We start from the raw sequence: 20,747 nt of genomic DNA on the forward strand, positions 1-20,747 counted from the left end.
GTTCTTATTCAGTTTGGACCTCGGGATTTCTGCCTTAGGGTAAGTGGAGAAAGAGGCGATAGAAGATTGAAGGAAGGAGGAAGGGGGATGGCCCGGCCAGCGGGAGCTGTCCATGGTGCTGGAGAGCCATAGAATCCATAGTCCATGGAGTCCATAGAGCCAGCTGGAGACTGTGTAGGTGAAGGCAGCAGAGAGAGCTACCACAGAAAAGGAGCAATGCTTAGACTAGAAGAAAACAAGCAGTTAATTGTGCTCACAATTCCTCCCCCAGTGAGGAGGATCAAGAAGGGGAAAGACTTCCAGTTGAAATAACCATGTATGCAGTAGCTAATAAGGTAGGGATTTGCCCCTAAGTCTGACTTGCACCCAGTACAGTATGGCTATACTGGTTGTTTATATCCGGAAATACTTCTGTGCCAGTTGGCAGTCAGTCACTTACTGAGCCCTACATTGCCCTGGACGCTCTTCCGGTCCCCTCCCTAAACTACTCATGCTTATTTATGACCCTGGCACAATGTGGGCTTCCAGGACCCTGGCTCTGGCTCTAAGGCCAGCTGGTGTCCAGCTTACAGGTCCATTCTCATGCTCATAGGTTTACACACCTTCCCAATTGTTAAGTATTTTGATTACACTCCTGTTTGTTCCCATTTTACAGATGAGGAAAGTCAGGTTTAGGGAGGTTTAACCGTTTTCCTGACATTGCTCAGCTATTAAAAACTGGAACCAGGACTTGAACTTGAGTTTTCTGAGATTAGACTTCATGTCATTTTCCTCCATCCCCCTACTATTAGCTTGTATGTCTTTCTACCCTGTGGTGGAGACAGTGAATAGAAGGAGAAAGTTATGTATGGGGCCTGGTTTGCATAGGAGAGTTAGAAAATCCTGGCTGGGCACAGTGGCTCACGTCTGTAATCCCAGCACTTTGGGAGGCCAAGGTGGGCGGATCACGAGGTCAGGAGATGGAGACCATCCTGGCTAACATGGTGAAACCCCGTCTCTACTAAAAATACAAAAAAAAAAAAAAATAGCTGGGCATGGTGGCAGGCGCCTGTAGTCCCAGCTACTGGGGAGGCTGGGGCAGGAGAATGGCGTGAATCTGGGAAGTGGGGCTTGCAGTGAGCCGAAATTGCGCCACTGCACTCCAGCAGCCTGGGCGACAGAGCGAGACTCCATCTCAAAGAAAAAAAAAAAAAAAGAAAGAAAAGAAAATCCTATAGGGGTCCCAGGCAGAAAGGAATGCTTTCCTTCAAATTTTCTTGACATTTGGCAGTCTATCCCCAAACCCTGCCAGTTTTGGGTCCTGGCAGTCCTTTCAGGCTGGAGTTGCAACCAGTCTCTTAACACCCTCCAATACAGTAGCTGCAGGGGACCATGACCCTCTAATGCAGAGAAAGTCCTCTGTCTGCTCCTAGATCCAGCCCTAAACTACCCAGTGGCCCTCTTAGCTACAGCCTTTTCTCACTCTCTATCCCCTACCCCAGACTGGGCTGAGAATACTCACCTCACTCATTTCTGAGGACAGGAGCTTCTGTGGGAGGGCCTACCTTTTCTTTTTCTGTTTTTTTTTTAAAGGTATACGTTTACATTTTATTTTATTTTATTTATTTTTTATTATACTTTAAGTACTAGGGTACATGTGCACAACGTGCAAGTTTGTTACATAGGTATACATGTGCCATGTTGGTTTGCTGCACCCATCAACTCATCATTTACATTAGGTATTTCTCCTAGTGCTATCTCTCCTCCAGCCCCCCACCTCCCGACTGGCCCCAGGGTGTGACGTACCCCCCGGCCCCCCGTGTCCAGGTGTTCTCGTTGTTCAGCTCCCACCTATGAGTGAGAACATGCAGTGTTTGGTTTTCTGTCCTTGTGATAGTTTGCTTATAATGATGGTTTCCAGCTTCATCCATGTCCCTGCAAAGGACATGAACTCATCCTTTTTTGTGGGGAGAGCTGACCTTTTTGCCTCCATCCCTCAAGTACAACTTGAATGCAAACTGATTCCAGAACCAACATTCAAAATGGAGTCAGAATCTCAGGATGGAGAAAGGCAGGAGAGGGCTTTCTAAGTGCTGGATCTGGGTGGACTTGTAACTGGATAGCAAGGCACCCTGGTGTCTCCTTTTGTCTTTTTCCATCCAGAGCAGCAAGGTAGGCTCCTTCTTGGAGAAACAAAGGAGGCAAAAACTTCCCACTTCTCCAGCATGCAGCCGAGAGGCTGGATGCTTATGGGAGGCGCAGGTGCGCAGAAGGCTGAGTGGCTTACCTACAGAGACCTCCGATTTAGTGAATGTTCTCTGTGTGTGTGTGTATGTGTGTGTGTGTGTAAGAGAGAGAGAGGTTTTGTTGATTGCCTACCGTGTGTCAAGTACTTTACACGTACCTTATCACCCAATTTTCCCACCTGCCTTTTGAGAATTATCCCCAGGTAACAGATGAGGAAACTGAAGCTCAGAGAGGTCATGTGACTTGCCCAAGGTCACACAGGCAGTTAGTAATAGAGTCGGGATTAATCTCAGGTCTGCCTGATTTCCCAGCCCAGGGTCTTCTCTATATGATGGGGGGCATAGGGGTGTGGGAAGTTACCTGGGAAAAAGAAGCTTAGAAAAGGTATTTGTTTGTATGTGTGTCGAAGTTCAAATCACGGAGTGTGCTTTTACCTTTATTATTCCTCACGCCAGCTTCCAGGCCAGGAGGATCTGAGGCCGTCTCCCTTCCATCCTTCCTCCCTTCTCCTACATCCTGATAATCGATTTTCTGTATTGTCACCCAGCCTTGAACCAAACAGAAAACCCTCCCCAATGATTTTTTTTTTTTTTTTTTTTTGAGATAGAGTCTCGCTCTGTCACCCAGGCTGGAGTGCAGTGGTGCAATCTCAGCTTACTGCGACCTCCACCTCCCAGGTTCGAGCAATTATCCTGCCTCAGCCTCTCAAGTAACTGGGATTACAGGCATGAGCCACCATGCCTGACTAATTTTTATGTTTTTAGTAGAGGCAGGGTTCCACCCTGTTGGTCAGGCTGGTCTTGAACTCCTGATCAAACTCCTGATCCACTAGCTTCAGCCTCCCAGAGTGGGCATTACAGGTGTGAGCCACCGCACTTGGCCACTGCCCCCATGATCTATTTTTGGGTCCAGGGAAAATATGATCAACAGGTCCCAGGACCCACTATTCCACTGGTTCTAGGCTCCTGGAAAAGGAGAGTTTCGAAGCAAATCCAGCTTCCTCTTTTCCCTCCTCATGCTCAATCCCTTGTGAAGGCTCTTTCCATGTGTATGCCGCCCTGGGCAAAGTCCAGCACACAGGCTTCTCCCTGGGAGTCCACTGATGTCAGTTGCAGTCACCAGGCATCAGGGCTTCTAGGAGGCAGCTAGACGCCTACAGAAACAGAGCCTACAGGGGCCCTGCTAAGAGGAGGAACCATTCCCTTTAATTTTTCCAAGCCCAGAATCCACCATTGAGCAGGCAAGAGCTCTGGAAGGAGATTCCCCAGTGAAGAGGCACAAGGAAGCCTTTAGCATGAGCTGTTCTTCCTCCTTGGGGTTTTCCCACTGAGATTCCTGGGGCCAACACCAAACCCTGCCCCCAAAGTCCCTATTTCATTTTCGCCTAAGAATGAACCAGTTCCTTTCCTTGTCCCTAAGGTCCAGCTGAGTCAGGCTGACCATTTCAAAAAGAATTTGGGGAAAAACAAAAAGGAAATAATTATAGAAACTACAAACAGCATAAAAGTCGTCATGTCCAAAGTGCAGGTTTCAGATTCTGAGAATCCCGTTAAAACCAGTGAAAAGCTCACAGAGTTCCACATTCTTTGATTCCCGGAAAACTCCTGATCCTGCTGGCGTAATTTACCAGGCACCTTGTCTGCCCTTTCCCTCCAGCCCTGCCAGTCTCTGGCCATGTGATCTCCCAGGCCAGCTCAGGCCACTTTGTCATCTCAGTCCATCTTTCACTTTTAACAAGTCAACTCCAACTCTCCCAAAATGATAGCTTATTTTCTGTGTTTATCCCTAAACTCACTAAGCTCTCTCCCCCTAGTCACATCCCCCCTTCCATCTGAAAGGAAACCGGTTCACTGTCTTGAGGAGCAAAACATCCTTAGTTATCCAAGACTGAACTTTGAGACTTTCAGCTTCACCTACTAAGGTGTCTTCACAAAATAGGACCCTTCCTCCAACACACATACCAAGAAATGAACCAATGAGCTTCCGGAAGTCTACATTATGTATAATAATTCCTTTATAGGTTAACCTTCTGATCCCTTCAAAAGAGTTATTTTTCTTGTTGCTGACCAAGAAGAAATGCCGGGAGAAAAAGCAGAGGACACATTCCCTCTCATCAGCAAAAGGGATCTATTTGCAAAGCAATATTCAAATAAGAAATAACTGCGGGCTGCTTTTAAGTTAACAAATGCAATCACAGAGAATGAGGTTCTGTCTCTATGCGTGTCAGAGTGCCAAGCCCACCGAGTAGCTTCCTGTGAATTTGGTCGTCAACTAAGTCATGATTGCTGGAACGTCACGACAACTAGGAGGCTCTACATTACCATGTCGCGACAGGTAGAAGCCCACAGTTACTACCAGCAGGAAAAGTCAGGGAATCAAAACTGAATATAGGAAATAAAATTGGGCGGCGCATTCGCCTTCTATGAATCTTGACTCACTCGGGCTGCCGTCGTTGCCCTGGGATATCTGAAGAGGCCGTTTCCTGCGCGTCCTGTATCTATGGAGACGGCAATATGGAGGCGATGTAAGTTCTGAGCGTTAGTCCCAGGGTCCCAGGGTCCCAGGGTCCCAGGGAGCGGCGCGAGTGGCCAGGGAAGGTATCTGTCCCGGGAGACCCTATCCTTCGGAAAATCGTGGCCAGAGGTCCCCTCCATGCCCTTCAGAGAGCCCCATGGGACTGAGTCTTGGGCGAGATCAATCAGATTAAGGATTCCGAAGAGAAAGAAGAAACAGCTCTAAGTGTATTTTGTCCCCCTTTGTTTCATCTATTTCTTTCTCCCTCGACTCTATACGACGACCTGCCACTTTTTCTAGCGGTCATCTTGGAGATTTTTAGATCAGCAATTAGGCAAATAAAGGAAGCTCATGATATATATTTTTTAAAGTCCTCGAAATTGGAAACTTCAATTTAAAACAAAACAAATCCTAAACAAAACAAAAAACCTCGCTTGCTCAGTCTCTTCACAACGACTGCAGATGTGTGAGTCTTCTGGAAGAATAGTGCAGGCTAGTGGGAAAGTTATGGTTGTTAATTACTATAACATGGGTTTGTTTAGTGCTTTTTCAAATCCTCTGTTTCATTCGAGCTGCACATCAACTTTATGAAATCGTCAGGATAACCCACATTTTACAGGCGAGGAGACTGAGGCTCCGGGAGATGGAGAAATTTGCCTATCCCTGTAGAGTCTGAGAAGATGCTGGCACCCAGCATCCCTTGCCCTGGGACCACTTCCCTAGCCCTATGACCTAGGTTGGACCAGCTTTCTACCCCGTCATCTCTCATCTCTTCTATGCACTCTCTGGAATAGTTTCATGTGTTGAGTGGAGACTTTTTCAGAGCTCTGAGGCAGGAGCTGTCTGTACAATCCCCTGAGGTTAGAGGCATTAATGAGTCAGGACAGGGCTGCAAGACCATCCCGTGGCAGAAAAGTAATGGACTCTCTCTGTGTCTCCTCAGCTTACATTTCTTTGATTTCATCTGAACGTCCAGTTCACACTTGGAGGTAGGAGCCTTGCCTGCTTTGTCTGGTACATAATAGGCACTCAGTAAGTGCTTTGTGAATGAACGAACGACTGAATCTAGATAGTCCCCTCCAGAGGGTTTAGACATGTTGCCAACTAGGAAAGCCAGGGTCAACAGAATCTTCTGCTTTGGAAGGGTGTTGGTGGGTGGTGGGGGAGGGATAAGAGAGTGTCTGATGGAACTGTAGAAATTCCTAAAGGGTGATCATGAAATTGTTTGCTAAATCTGAATACATTAAAATAAGGAACTGAACGACAAACTTTAAAAAGGATCATTTTAGGCCAAATAAATGGACGAGTCACACGTAATCATAAACTGTTGTAAGAATTAAAATACCTGTAAGGGAGAATTGCTTGAGCCCGGGAGGTGCAGGTTGCAGTGAGCCGAGATCTTGCCACTGCACTCCAGCCTGGGCAACAGAGTGAGACTCTGTCTTAAATAAATAAATAAATAAATAAATAAAATCCCTGTAAAGACTTTACAACACTGCTGCCTGGCACTTGGGTTCTCAATACATGTTAATAGACATTATTATTTTTGAGATTGTTATTTGAAGAAGTGGGGGAGGTGGGGGAGGATACTGAGTAGTCTGAAAAATAAACATTCGTTCAAAAAAGGTATTAAAGTGATGCTGTCCAATGTGGTAGCCAATAGCCATATGTAGCTATTCAGCACTGAAAGTATGGGTAGTCCAAATTGAGATGTGCTGTAAGTGTAAAATGCACACCAGATTTCAAAGTCTTAATACAAAATAAGATAGTAAAGTACCTCAATAATTTCATATCGATTACATATTCAATGTAGTATTTTTGATATGATGGGTTAAATAAAATATATCATTATAATTAATTTTACCTGTGTCTTTTTACTTTTTTAATGTGGCTACTAGAATGTTTTAAAATACACATGTGGATTGCGTTACATTTTGGGGGCAGTGCCATGTTCTATGATTTCATGCATGATGGCTTCGTGTCAAGTGTAAAGGGAAATCAGAGATGAACCATTTGAGGTAAGTCATTATAGGGATCTGCAAACCACTTCTACATGTGCCTGAGTGGGGTTGGCTTAGTCTTGGTGTGTGAGTGTGAAAATTGCTATCCTTTTGTCGAGGTAACAAAGTCACACTTGAGTGTATGTGCTAAAGGAAGCCAGCTAAAGGAAGAGGGGATTCGAGGTGATGGAGCCAGAGCTAGTCTGAGATACTTTGTGTCCCTTAGATCGAGGTCAAGCATCCTCTTGAGCATTTGGTGAAAACTGTGGCCATTCCTCCTGGAAAACAGACATGTATGCATACATAGCATCTGGCAAATACTTTACATATGTGTCACATATATTTGCATATGATTTCAGCTACAGTCATCGAGGATCCCTCTGCTCTAGAGATGGATTGACTTATGCTTTGATTGATCTATTTCAGTGATGTTTACCTTAACAGGTTGTAGACTGGTGGAGGAAACCCAGAAGGTAGAGAATCCGTCAGTCTCATTTGCCTCTTCTTTCCCCCTTATTCCTCTTCTCACAAGAGGCAAGAGTGTTCAGAGGAAACAAGCAGAGAGTAAAAGCCAGATAAAGGTAATGCACACACTTCAGTAACACCCACTGGAGCTTGCTGAGCAGTGCCAAGTCTGGCCACAGAGGGGCATAGTGGGGTGGGCCCTGTTCCCAAGTCCGTCTTTGGAGTGCCTTTCCTGATGGTGAGTCCCTAGGCTCCTAGGCAAAGCCCTGGATCTCACGTACAGCCTCATTCCTCATGGTGCCAGCTAGCACCTGTTGCCAGAGCTGGGAAGCAGACCCTCTCCTCCATGACAAAGATGGCCATGAGAGTCTCCTCCTTCAGCCTCTCTTTCTCATGTCACTCCTGTTTCCCCTCCCCTCTGCTCTCTTCCCAGCTCCATACTCAGAGTGCTCCCTTTGGACTGTGTCCCAAGGGCCTGATGCTAACCCAGGCTCCAAGCTCCATCGTGAGGTCCAGGAACAGCCGGGACCACACTATGAACTCTGGTGGATCCTGCCTGAGTGCCAGCACAGTGGCCATCCCTGCCATCAACGACAGCAGTGCAGCCATGAGTGCCTGCAGCACCATCAGCGCCCAGGTAAGGTTATAGCCAGAGCAGGCAGAGCAGGGTGTGGCAGGGCCAGGGCGGTGCATGGGTGGCAGGGCAGTGGGGTGGGAATCTGAGAGGCCCTGACTCTTCCGTCTGCATCTTAGCACTAGACCTTGTCTAGACTTTCCTTGTCACCTTTCTTCCATGAGTCACTCAGGAAAGAAAATACTATATTGGCCATTGAACACACTCAGTAAATATTGAAACTGAGAATGTAAGCTCCAAGAGAAAAGGGATTTGTCAGTCCTGTTCACCATTGTATCACCAAGCACACTGCGGTGCTGGGAGCAGTGAGTGCCCGAGAGGCCGTGGGGTAGGAGAGTGCCAGGGAGGAACGAGTCACAGGCTGGTTGGATAGCCAGGATTTCTCTTTCCTCAGAAAGTTCTTCCGGCCTTGACTCCTAGGACTTTGTGTTTGACCAATAATGTATGGATACTGTTTACTTTTTGCAGCTCTTTGTAGTTCTCTCTATGTGATGATGCAGCTGTCCAGGGGTGTAACTATGGGTATGGCTTTGTGTATGATGCAGTGTGTGTCTGTGTTGTGTGGTGTACAGTGCCCACCTCCTTAGGTGTGCTGCCCTTGCCTCCCTGTGGACTGAGGGTCATGTTTTAAAAGACATCTCTGTCCTCTGTGCCATTCTGGGCCTGTTTGCCCTTGGATTCACTCACTGCCCTTCCCTGCTCTGCTCTGAGCTAGGAGGAGATTGGAAGATGGGATGAAGGGAGAAGCCAGGGCATTTCTCTTCCTCTCTCTGTTGTTCACAGTGTCTCTGTCAGCAGCTGCATTTCCCCTGTGGCTCCAGTTCCCACCAGACAGGCCTCAAAGCTGTATTGACCCCACCACTTCTAACCTAGGTGTGGTGGCAGCTTCTTGATGTTGCCAACTCCCAGGTTCCTTCACTACTCATGGTTATGCAGTAAATTTCCTTGTTGTTGTTTGTTTGTTTGTTTTTCTTTTTTTGAGACAGAGTCTCGCACTGTCACCAGGGCTGGAGTGCAATGGCGCAATCTCAGCTCACTGCAACCTCCACCTCCCGGGTTTAAGCGATTCTCCTGCCACAGCCTCCCAAGTAGCTGGGATTACAGGCGCCTGCTACCATGCCCGGCTAATTTTTTGTATTTTTAGTAGAGACGGGGGTTTCACCATATTGGCCAGGCTGGTCTCGAACTCCTGACTTCGTGATCTGCCCACCTTGGCCTCCCAAAGTGCTGGGATTACAGGTGTGAGCCACTGCACCTGGCCACAGTAAATTCCCTATTTTAAACATTCAGAGTGGCTTCTGTTTTCCTGCCTGGACACTGACTGATGCACCAAATGATATTACAGTAAATTACCTCCCATCATCCATGTCACCTTTCTTCCATAGGTGACTCAGGAAAGAAAATAGTATACTGGCCATCAGACACACTCAGTAAATATTGAAACTGAGAATGTAAGCTCCAAGAGAAAAGGGATTTGTCAGTCCTGTTCACCATTGTAGTCCCAGCACCTAGCACAGTGTCTGGTGCATGATAGGTACTCAAAAAATATTTGTTGAATAGATGACTATATCCTTATATTATTCAACAATATAAAAGCAATACTTGGTCAAAGATAAAATAAAATGCTGGCCGTGCATGATGGCTCACACCTGTAATCCCAGCACTTTGGGAGGCCAAGGTGGGTGGATCACCTGAGGTCAGGAGTTCAAGACCTGCCTGACCAACATGGTGAAACCCTGTCTCTACAAAAATACAAAAATCAGCCAGGCATGATGGCGGGTGCCTGTAATCCCAGCTACTCAGGAAACTAAGGCGAGAAAATCACTTGAACCTGGGAGGCAGTGAGCCGAGATTTTGCCATTATACTGCAGCCTGGGCGACAGAGCGAGACTCTTACAAAACAAAAAACAAAAAAAAAAGATAAAATGCCAATGAGTTGAGTGTTCATGGCAATGACCGTGGTAGGAGGAGGCATCCAGTTCATCCTCCCTCCACCTTACCACCCCAGGGGGGTTTCCACGCCCCCTCCTTCTTCATCTAGAAAGGGGTGATGGATAAGTCTATGGAAAGATTTTCCATTATAGATGGAAACGCCGCACATGGCAGCACTAGCATCACTCACCAGGAGCAGCACTTGGAGTGGCCCCAGAAGTCAGGGGATAGGTGGGGTGAACAGCAAGCAAATTGGCTCCTCCTCTACCCCACCAGCCAATTGAGGAATGGGAGAGGGAATGGTGCAGAGGGAACTGTGGTCTGGAAAAGGGCCTGGGATAGACTGCTCTAGCTAGGAGAGGCATCTGTAGCAAGGGGCAGGACTGGGAGGAGGAAGAGGGGAGGAGGCACCTGATGGGGTGGTAGCTGAGGGTGCACTCAGGAACAGAACAGAAGCCTGCATTTGTGTGTTTGCACAGAGTAGCTGATGGAGCCACCCAGGGAAGGCTTCAGGGGCCGGGGCTCTAGTTGCAAAACAGTTCCAGTCTTGGAAGAGGTGATGTCTGACTTCAGGGCCTACCTGCCTCTCACCATCTGTCTCCAGACCATCCCTCAGGGGTGAGGGGTGGTGTCAATCATTGTTTTTCTGTCTTGTCTTTTATTTTCTTGGTGGTAGAGGAGGAAGACCTTCACCTGTTCTCTGGGTCTTGGCATCCCAGCCTGCTGATACATCCTTTCTGCTCCCCCTTCTCCCTGCCACCCGAACAGCCTGCAAGCTCCATGGGTACTCAGATGCACTCCCCAAAGAAGCAGAAGAGAGTGAACAAGAGGGTCATCTGGGGCATTGAGGTGGCCGAGGAGCTGCACTGGAAAGGCTGGGAGCTAGGAAAGGAGACCACAAGGAGTCTGGTTCTGAAAAATCGATCCTTGAAACTCCAGAAGATGAAGTACAGGTAGCAGTATAAGGGATCAAGGACCCAGCGCCAGAGCCTTGAGCCCCGAAAGCAGGCTCTCTTCAAAACAAAACAAAACAAACAAAAAAACCTTTAACATGCCATATAAAAGCCAGTGAGTGTTTAAAACACGTGCAGTATGAATAATTGTGCAGCTATAGTCCATTCTTTTTCATTGTGGTGTAGTGTCCCAATGTGTGCCTGTACCATAGTGTATTCATCCAGAATGAAGGAAGTTTGGGCTGTTTCTAGTTTGGGACTGTTACCAACATTCATGTATATGTGTCCAGTTACATAAGTACAAGAGTTTTTCTGGGGAATACCAGGTACTATGAAGGCTCATGTGATTTTGGAGTCTTATGAAGGTTTTTTTTGTTTTGTTTTTTTTTCTGCGTAGTTGTTAAATTGGTGACCTTGCGGGATGGAGCCTTCTATTCCACCACCTTGCTCCACCTTCTGTCTTTTCTGGGGAATAGACGTAGGAGTAGAATTGCTGAGGCTTGGGCCATGTACCTGTTCACTTGCTATAGATAAACCAAACTATTTCCCAGAGTGCATGGATTTCTTTAGACACCCACCAGCATCATTAGAGAGTTCCCATTCCTCCACATCCTTACCAATAACTGCTGTTGTCAGAATTTAAAATTTTTGCCAATAATGGTAACTTGTGGTTTTAATTTGCATTTCCTTGATTACTGATGAATGAGGATGAGTGTCTTTTTGTAGGTTATTGACACTTTGCATTTCTTCATGTGTGAAACTTATGATCAAGTCTGTGGCCATTTTTCTCTTACATTATCTTGTCTTTTTTCTTTTTGGTATAAGTTCTTATCCCAATTACAATCCCTTTGCCAGTTATGCGTTGTGGATATCTTCTCTCATCTTATCATTTGTCTTTACTCCCTTTATTGTGTCTTTTGAAGAATAAAAGTTCTGAATTTTAAAGGTATCAACTTTTTCAGTCTTTTTATTTTATGATTGGTGCTTTTTTATGCTTCTCCTAAGAAGTCCTCCTCTACCCCTAGGTCATTAAGATATTTTCCTCTAGTATCTTCTAAAGACTTTATATTTTTGCCTTTTATATTTGTCTTTTATCTATATGGAATTGATTTTTATGAATAGTAAATCTTGATAGCTGGTAGTATACGTCCTCCTACTTAATTCTTCTTCAAGATTGTCTTGGCTATTCTTGGCCCTTCCTTTGATCTTTTATATAAATATTCAAATCAGCTTATCATACATGCACATAAAACACTTCTTGAGATTTTGATTGGGATTTAATTGGACCTATAGATGAATATGAGGAGAAATGATATCATTATAATATTGAGTCTTTTAATCCATGAACATGGGCTATTTCTGTATTCATTAGGTTATCTTTCCTGTCTCTCAATAAAGTGTAAAGTTTTCTCCATAGACATTTAGCACATCTTTAGTTAGATTTATTCATAAGTATTTTATATTTTTGCTGTTGTTGTATATGACATTTTTTAGTTGTTTTATTTCTGTTTGTTGCTCGTTTTTAAAATGTCATTTTTATATAGGTATTGTGTTCAGTGATCTTGGCAAATCTTCTTATTCTAATAATTTATTTGTTAATATTCTTGGTTTTTCATGCACACATTTGTATTTTAAATGGAAAATGACATTATTTTTTTCTTTCTAGTCCTTACACCTTTTGTCTTTCCTTAGTGCATTGTTAAATAGAAAAGTGCTGAACAGAAGTGGTTATAGAGGCATCTTTGTTTTGTTTATCATCTCAGAGTAAAGGACTGCAATGTTTCACTATTAAGCTGTCTGGTAGGATTGATTTCCTGTAGGATTTCTGTAAAAGTGTACACCTTGTCAGATTATGGGAATATTCTTTTATTCCTGCTTTGCTGAGAATTTTTCTCATAGACACACAATTCTAATTTCTTTCTTTTTTTTCTTTCTTTTCTTCCTCTCTCTCTTTCTCTTTCTTTTCTTTTCTTTCTTTTCCTTCTTTCTTGTTTTTTTGTGACAGGGTCTCACTCCCTTGCCCAGGCTGGAGTATAGTGGCATTAACATGGCTCACTGTAGCCATGACCTCCTGGGCTCAAGCAGTCCTCCTACCTCAGCCTCTCAGGTAGCTGGGACTATAGGCATGCACCACCATGCCTGGCTAATTTTTAAAAATTTTTTGGTATAGACAGCGTCTTGCCATGTTGCCCAGGGTGGTCTTGAACACCTGGGCTCAAATGATACTCCCGCCTTAGCCTCTCAAAGTGCTGGGATTCCAGATGTGAGGCACTGTGCCTGGCCTGTGGAAAGATTTTTGACCACTCATTCCATTTCTTTGATGTTTTTAGGCAGAGCCACCGTAATATTTATTGTACAATTCTTGGGTCAGTTTTGGTAAATTATATTTTATAGCAATTTTTTTCATCTAAATTTAAACATTGGTTGGTGTAAAGTTGCTGACAATGTCATTGTCTTATTAATGTTTTGAAAGTCTGCAGCAGCTGTGGTTCTGACCCACTGTGGGATGCTACAGCTCTGCTGAGGTCTCTGGAAAGGCATCCCCAGTCCCACCCTCCTCAGCCTTGGTTCCCCCACCTCAGTGCTTGGGGACTCTTTAAAATCTGGGTAACCCTTCACTGTCCCTGTCCCTCTCAGGCCTCCATGCTCATCAGAGGTACAAACACTACTCCCTTTTTGTTCAGAGTGAAGATCTCTGAGAATAGGAGGGGGAGGAGGAGTGTGGGTCCTCTTGTGACCAAACCCCTGAGTTTCTACCTCCACGTGCTCATCTCCTGATCTCTTTCTCTGTGGTCTCAGGGACTCAAGCTCCCTTGGCTGCAGGGCTTCCCTCGTTTCCTGCCTCTTCCAGTTGTTCTGAGCCCTGATCTGAGGTGCTTCCCCCTGGCTCTCTCCTGCAGGCCCCCCAAGACCAAGTTCTTCTTCACGGTCATCCCTCAGCCCATCTTCCTGAGCCCAGGCATAACCCTCACGCTCCCCATCGTCTTCCGGCCTCTGGAGGCGGTAAGGTCTGCCACAGTGAGTGAGGGCAGGGAGGCACCTGGGAACAGCGACCTCAGAAAACAGGGCAGAGCAATCAGGAGCACCCCCGCGCACACACATGCTGCCCGCTCCAGCAGCAATCCAGCTTAGGAGGCCCCGTCAAGGGCTTAGCCCCTCATCTCATTAGACAGAGGGCATTCCCCATGGGATGCTGGGGGTAAAGGCTGCGATATTATATTGACCATCAGAAAGCCCTACATTCCGTGGCTGGGGATGGTGACTCACTTCTGTAATCCCAGCACTTTGGGAGGCCGAGGCAGGCAGGTCACTTGAGGCCAGGAGTTTGAGACCAGCCTGGCCAACATGGCGAAACCCCTCCTCTACTAAAAAATACAAAAGTTAACCAGGCATGGTGGCACATGCCTGTAGTCCCAGCTACTTGGGAGGCTGAGGCAGGAGAATCACTTGAACCAGGAGGTGGCTGTTGCAGTGAGCTGAGATCTCACCACTGCACTCCAGCCTGGGTGACAGAGCGAGACTCAAAAAAAGAAAAAAGAAAAGAAACCCCTTCTACATTCCTTGGCCTCTTCCTGCCACTCCCCACCCACATTTCCTCAAAATACTTTTTCCACAAAAGAGGCTCTAATCTTTGAGACCAAGACAACATAGGTGCCCAGCTCCCCTCAGAGACTGACGTGGGGGCCATGGCCCGGCCCTCCCCTCAGCGGTTGTGTTGGGGGTGGCTGAGGGTGGGCGGCATGTGCAGTCCCTGAGTGCCACTGATGGGTGACTGTCCCTGCCCCACCTCACACTGCAGAAGGAGTACGTGGACCAGCTGTGGTTTGAGAAAACGGAGGGGATGTTCTGTGTCGGCCTGCGGGCCACCCTGCCCTGCCACAGGCTGATCTGCCCACCATCCCTGCAGCTGCCCATATGTGCTGTGGGGGACACGACCGAGGCCTGGTTCTGCCTGGATAATGTGGGGTGAGGAAGAGGCTGAGGTGCAGGGTGGGAGAGCAAGAGCTGTGAGGAGGGTGTCTGGAAGCAGGAGAGACAGGCATACCCTTGTGGGGGTAGGGTAGTCTGAGGTTCTGCCCAGCGTCCCTGACTTGCTACTGCAGGAGCAGGGGCCGGAAGCCCAGTGCCCTGACCTGCCCCCCACCCCCAGGGACCTGCCCACCTTCTTCACCTGGGAGTTCTCCAGCCCATTCCAGATGCTGCCCACCATGGGGCTCCTGGAGCCAGGCCAGGCCTCTCAGATCAAGGTGACATTTCAGCCCCTTACAGCCGTCATCCACGAGGTGCAGGCCACGTGCTGGTACGGGGCGGGCAGCCGGCAGAGGAGCAGCATCCAGCTGCAGGCTGTGGGTGAGGCCCGACCTCCCACCGTCCCCAGACTGGCCCCTGCTGCACCTTCTGGGGGCAGGCCTCGGTGTCCCCCACCTCCCATCTGGCCTGGCCCCCGCCTCCACTGGCCTCCTGCCCTCCCCCGAGCCCCGAAGTCTTTGCCTTTTGTCTTCCATGATGTTACAGACTAAATTTTCCTTGGGGCCACCTGCCTTCTTCAAGAGGCTGTTCAGCTGGGGCCACAGAGGCCCTGGCGGGTTCCCCCAAGACTCCCCCATCTCTGCCCCAGCCAAGTGCGCCCAGCTGCTGGTGAGCATAAAACACAAGTGTCCGGAAGACCAGGATGCCGAGGGCTTCCAGAAGCTGTTGTACTTTGGCTCTGTTGCTGTGGGCTGCACCTCGGAGAGGCAGATCAGGCTACACAACCCGTCGGCGGTAGGCACCAGGCAGCGGGGGCGGCGGGACTCACGGCCCCCAGGACTGGAGTTTCCTAAAATCACCGCCTTACAGAATGCCCCCCTTTCTCTCTACGCCTTTGGCCCCAAGCCTCATGTAACCCGTGTCAACTGTCAACAGGTGTGTCCTTCTCCTCAGCTGGGGGCTGGGCTGGGGTATACTCCGGCTCCCCAGAGCCACGAGCAGCCCCCTAAGACTGTCGTGACCCCAGGACCACAGTTAGCTGTGATGGTACCCTGGGGAGAATTAAAAGGTGCCCCCTTTGGGCAGGGCACATGACTCAGCCCCTTCTCTCCTCCTGGTGGGGCAGTCTGGCTAGTGGGGCACAGGCTGGATGCCAGCTGCCCTCACCCCCTTAGCTGGGCACGCCAGTACAATGCGTAGACTGTCGCATCATACAGTGCTCTGCTCTGTGACCTGACGCTTTGTCCTTCTGCCTGGCCCCACAGGTAAATGCCCCCTTCAGGATTGAAATTTCCCCGGATGAATTGGCCGAAGACCAGGCCTTCTCATGCCCCACGGCCCATGGCATCGTGCTCCCGGGAGAGAAGAAATGCGTGTCAGTGTTCTTCCGCCCCAAGACTCTGGACACCAGAACTGTGGACTACTGCTCCATCATGCCTTCTGGCTGTGCCTCCAAGACCCTGCTTAAAGTCGTTGGTTTCTGTAGAGGTACCAGTGACCCCAGGGGTCTCTCCTGCGGACAGGAGCAGCCCATGCTGAGGATTCTGAAGAGCTCCTTCCCTGCTCCTAGGAGTCGGGGCCCCCTTGCCTCAGCCTGGGTGTCTGCTGCCCCCTGGTGGCCCCATGAGGAATCATTTGTGACTACCTGGAGATCCCAGTCCCACCTGCACCTAGCGGTGCTGGAGTTCTGCTCAGGCTGCCAGGGCTCTGGGCCTGTAGCCTGGCCCTGAGAGTACCACCTCCCTTCAGTGGGACCTTGTCTAAGACATTCTTGGGGAAGCTGACACCCCGTCTCCTGTGTCCAGGCCCTGCTGTGTCCCTGCAGCACTATTGTGTCAACTTCAGCTGGGTCAACCTTGGGGAGCGCTCCGAGCAGCCCCTGTGGATTGAGAACCAGTCGGACTGCACGGCCCACTTCCAGTTTGCCATCGACTGCCTGGAGAGTGTCTTTAGCATCAGGCCTGCCTTTGGGACCCTGGTGGGCAAGGCCCGTATGACCCTGCACTGTGCCTTCCAGCCCACTCACCCCATCATCTGCTTTCGGCGTGTGGCCTGTCTCATCCACCACCAGGTGAGTCATGGGGAGGGCGTGAGGCTGAGGGAGGAGCGACTTCCCTGGGGCCCAGTGATGATGACAAGGCTTGGTGGGCACTCCCCTGTATTCTGGAACTTCTAGGGCTGTCTGCCTGGTGGTCTTCCACTCCTGGGCCCCAGCCCTGGCTTTTGGAGCCAGTGTGTGGCCTGGGCACAGGGGAGATCACTCTGTGCCAGTCTTGCCCTGCTACCAGGCCAGGCACTTTGCTGCTGCTCCTTGCTCATGGGCTGGGAGAGGGAGGTTTGGACCCACAGCCTCCCACGCTCCCGCTGAGCCCTGCAGGTTTTGCCTTTTCTTTGCCTTCCATGACTTCGCAGACTAATTCTTCCCTGAAGCCACCCCACATAGCATGCATAGGGCAGAGAGCTTTCAAGTTAGACCCCAACCCTAGGCCCCTGGACATGATCAGACACATTGTGCCCTGACCAGCAGGTGCCTGGCCAAGATGGCAAACAGGGCTGAAATGTAACCCATGATCCCTCCCTGAGCTGGTGCCCAGGCTTGGGCTGTGTCTGTGTACCTGGAGGAATGGGTGCCTTTCTCTAATTCTTGTGACAGTTTAGTATGGGCTGGGGGAGGCCTTGGAAATGGAGGAAAGAACAGAATCCCAGAGGGGAGGCCTGATGAGGCAGCCCCCATATTCTCCTCCCTTGGGAGGGCCTGAATTCTAGTTTGGCAGGCCTCTGGGCTGGCAGTAGAGTGGGTGGGAGAATGCCCAGGGGCCATGGCAGAGGGGAAGGGTGGGTAATGGCTGGGTGTCCTAAGGACAGGGGTGCTCTCTCCTGACCTTCCCTGGACTCCTGCTATGCCCTGGCTGAGCCAGACCACTGCTGAGTGCTCGCTCACTGGCCATCTGGAGCTTCTGCCCCACTGCCTCTGTTACTCTGTCTGCCCAGCTTCTGTCCTCAGTTCAACCCCCAGCACCCCCCTTGCCCTACCACCCCTCCCATGCCCTGTCACACACAGACAAATGTCACAGGACCCACTGTTCCTGGACCTGATGGGGACCTGCCACTCGGACAGCACCAAGCCAGCCATCCTGAAGCCTCAGCACCTCATCTGGTACCGCACACACCTGGCCCGGGGCCTGACGCTCTACCCCCCTGACATCCTGGATGCCATGCTGAAGGAGAAGAAGCTGGCGCAGGACCAGAACGGGGCTCTCATGATTCCCATCCAGGTACAGTGCCCTCCCCAGCTGCATATCCCTTCTCTAGTGATTCTTGGGCAATCCCGTGCTGCCAGGGTCCCATGGGCACCATTAGTAGTCGGGGTGACTGGGTGACTGGTGCAGCCTTTCTAGACAGGAGTGTGCCCAGGAGGGGCAACAGCAAGAGGAATGGCAGTTGGGCCCTATCCACCTGTCTTTCCCCATGCAGGATCTGGAGGACGTGCCAGCCCCGCAGTACCCTTATATCCCCCCCATGACCGAGTTCTTCTTCGACGGCACCAGTGACATGACCATCTTCCCCCCGCCCGTCAGTATAGAGCCTGTCGAGGTAGACTTTGGTGCCTGCCCAGGGCCTGAGGCCCCCAACCCTATACCCCTGCGCCTGATGAACCACACCAAGGGCAAGATCATGGTGGTCTGGACGCGAAGGTCTGACTGCCCCTTCTGGGTGACTCCAGAGAGCTGTGACGTGCCCCCACTGAAGTCCACAGCCATGCGCCTGCACTTCCAGCCTCCTCACCACAATTGCCTTTACATGGTGGAGCTCGAAGCCTTCGCCATCTATAAGGTGTGTGCACGCAATGAGAGGGAGGAATGCGGGGTCTCTGCTAGGAGCCTGAGTGGCTGGGTGGGGTGGCAGGGGGTGACCGAGGGTGGCTTCAGGCTCCATCCTCTGCGTGCCAGGCTTTCTCTTGGCTGGACAGTGGCCCCTATGGGTTTGTCTCCTCCAAAGCTCCTGGCCCAGCTCGGCCCATCTGATTTTCTCATTCTTATGTAAGTCTCCCCTCCCCTCCAAGGGAGAACTCAGTTGAGATCAAGCTGTTTGGGAAAACTGGGTGCACAGGGAGATACTCCCTGGGGCGCCTGACTAGGAGGCCTCCTGGCTTCTCTATTAGTCCTTGAATTAAGAAGTGGTCCCTCTAAAGGAGCTTTGAGTGGGCAGGAACCTGGGCCTAGAGACAAAGTCAGCAGCACCAGGTAATTGTGATGAGAAGGGCTTCTGACTCAGCTTCCCTGGGTCAGGGAACTCCGAGTGCCGGCTGTCCCCAGCCCTGCTGTTCTGGCCCCAGATGCGTGGTGTCCCCTTCTCATCCATTAGTCCTGCCCGTCCCTTCCTTCTTGACTCTGCCCACCCCACTGCCCTTGCCCAGTGGCCAAGGTGTTGGGGCCCAGAGAAAAGTAGAGCTGTGCGGTCAAGTTCAGGGTCACTTACCAGCTATGTGACCTTGGGCAAGTTCCTTAATGTCTCTGAGTCCTGATCTTTTCATCTCTAACCTTAGGACCACATCCGATCTTTTCAGGAGGCTTTCCAAAGTGGAGGCTTTAGTTGCCTCCGTCCTAATGCCTTGGCAGTGGGGTGATGTCGAGGTTTGTAGCAATAAGGTTGTAGATGCCTGGCTCTGCTGAGGCTGAGCCTGTCAGATATTTAGGTTACAGACCCTAGACCTGCACAGTCCAGTACAGCCACTGTCAGCCACACGTGGCTACTGAGCTCTTAATATGTGGCTGGTCCCAACTGAGACATGCCGTGAGTGTAAAATGCACCCTGGATTTCAAAGGCTTAGTATGAAAAGAACGTAAAATATCTCGTTACTAATTTTATATTGGTTATATGTTAAAGTGATAAGATTTTAGATCTATTGGGTTAAATAAAATATACTATTAACATGAACTTCACGTGTTCTACTTTTTTAATGTGGCTACTGGAACATTTAAAATGACATTTGCGGCTGGCATTTGTGGCTCACATGATATTTCTATTGGCCAGCGCTTCTCTAGGCTCGTTCCTACAGAATGAATGGTGCTTTCACATCCCAGCCCCACCCTCCTCCTGGATTGTGAGGCCTAAAGAGAGCACTGCTGTACAGATGCAGGGCCTAGCTCTCCGCAGGAAGGTCTGGGTTGGGATTCTTGTTCTCTGCACTGTCTTCCCAGGGAGGCCCTCCTGTCTGTGTCCAATGTTGGACTCCTGCAGCACAAGGGCAGGGAGGGGCAAGGTGGGGTGCCCCACAGGGCAGACACAGGACTCTGAGCTTTTCCGTGGGTCTGGCCCCCCTGCAGGTCCTGCAGAGCTACAGTAATATTGAGGAGGACTGCACCATGTGCCCATCCTGGTGCCTGACGGTGCGGGCACGAGGCCACAGCTATTTCCCTGGCTTTGAGCACCACATCCCCCAGTATTCTCTAGATGTCCCCAAGGTAAGCGTGGCCCCAACAGCAGTGGGAGGGAGACAGGGGAGCCCTAGCTTCTGCCTTGGCCTGCGGATCCCTCTCCCATTCTCTGATGGCCTCAGAAACACATCTTTGCACCCTCTCTGGCTGACCCCACCTCCGCTGTGCCAATTCTGGGTATCTGGGCTGGCTGAGGACTTGCTCCTGGGCCCCGACACTGGGACTGGGGAGAGTCTGGAGCCTTGACAGCTGGCCCCTTGCTGCTCCATTGGAAATACTCACTGGCTCCCGTGACTCTCAGGTGCAAAACCTTCCAGCTCCTGCATTTGTTTGTGTCTTGTTTACTGAATGCCTGGGTGCCCCAAGTCCTGGGCTCCGGCCCAGGGATAAGAAAGCCGCACCAGCAGCCCCTGCCTTTGGGAAGCAGCCTGCCCTGTGAGAGGGAGAGCCAGCCCCATCCTCAGGAGATCATAATTCCCAGGCCGCCCCAAGGCCCTTAGAAGCCCTGTCTGACCCGACAAGCAAGAGGACATAGGGCTGAAAAGCACAGAGCCTGGGGCCAGACCGCCAGCTTCCAATCCAGTTTCACCTTCGATGTCTCCTCCAGTCTCCATCG

At 49.8% G+C, this 20,747-nt stretch overlaps 1 protein-coding gene across 5 annotated transcripts in view; it reads left to right on the forward strand.

Moving 5' to 3' along the window:
• The first annotated feature begins 4,677 nt into the window (after nt 1-4,677).
• The window catches only part of CFAP65 (cilia and flagella associated protein 65), a 38,594-nt gene continuing 22,524 nt past the window's right edge, over nt 4,678-20,747 (forward strand). The window contains exons 1-15 of one of the 5 annotated variants that reach the window (XM_058438204.1): nt 4,678-4,750; nt 5,684-5,729; nt 6,639-6,758; nt 7,185-7,321; nt 7,639-7,842; nt 10,540-10,724; nt 13,625-13,727; nt 14,524-14,690; nt 14,875-15,074; nt 15,343-15,488; nt 15,959-16,181; nt 16,499-16,764; nt 17,768-17,968; nt 18,168-18,527; nt 20,021-20,158. In XM_058438204.1, coding sequence (XP_058294187.1) covers nt 7,684-7,842; nt 10,540-10,724; nt 13,625-13,727; nt 14,524-14,690; nt 14,875-15,074; nt 15,343-15,488; nt 15,959-16,181; nt 16,499-16,764; nt 17,768-17,968; nt 18,168-18,527; nt 20,021-20,158 — 2,148 coding nt within the window. In that variant the 5' untranslated portion in view covers nt 4,678-4,750; nt 5,684-5,729; nt 6,639-6,758; nt 7,185-7,321; nt 7,639-7,683. Of the gene's footprint in view, nt 4,751-5,683; nt 5,730-6,638; nt 7,322-7,638; nt 7,843-10,539; nt 10,725-13,624; nt 13,728-14,523; nt 14,691-14,874; nt 15,075-15,342; nt 15,489-15,958; nt 16,182-16,498; nt 16,765-17,767; nt 17,969-18,167; nt 18,528-20,020; nt 20,159-20,747 lie in introns of those variants that run through there. The other 4 variants (XM_058438202.1, XM_058438203.1, XM_058438208.1 and 1 more) reach the window with 4 other exon arrangements.

Source organism: Hylobates moloch, unplaced genomic scaffold (genome assembly GCF_009828535.3).
Source record: "Hylobates moloch isolate HMO894 unplaced genomic scaffold, HMol_V3 SCAFFOLD_1, whole genome shotgun sequence".
NCBI lineage: Eukaryota > Metazoa > Chordata > Mammalia > Primates > Hylobatidae > Hylobates > Hylobates moloch.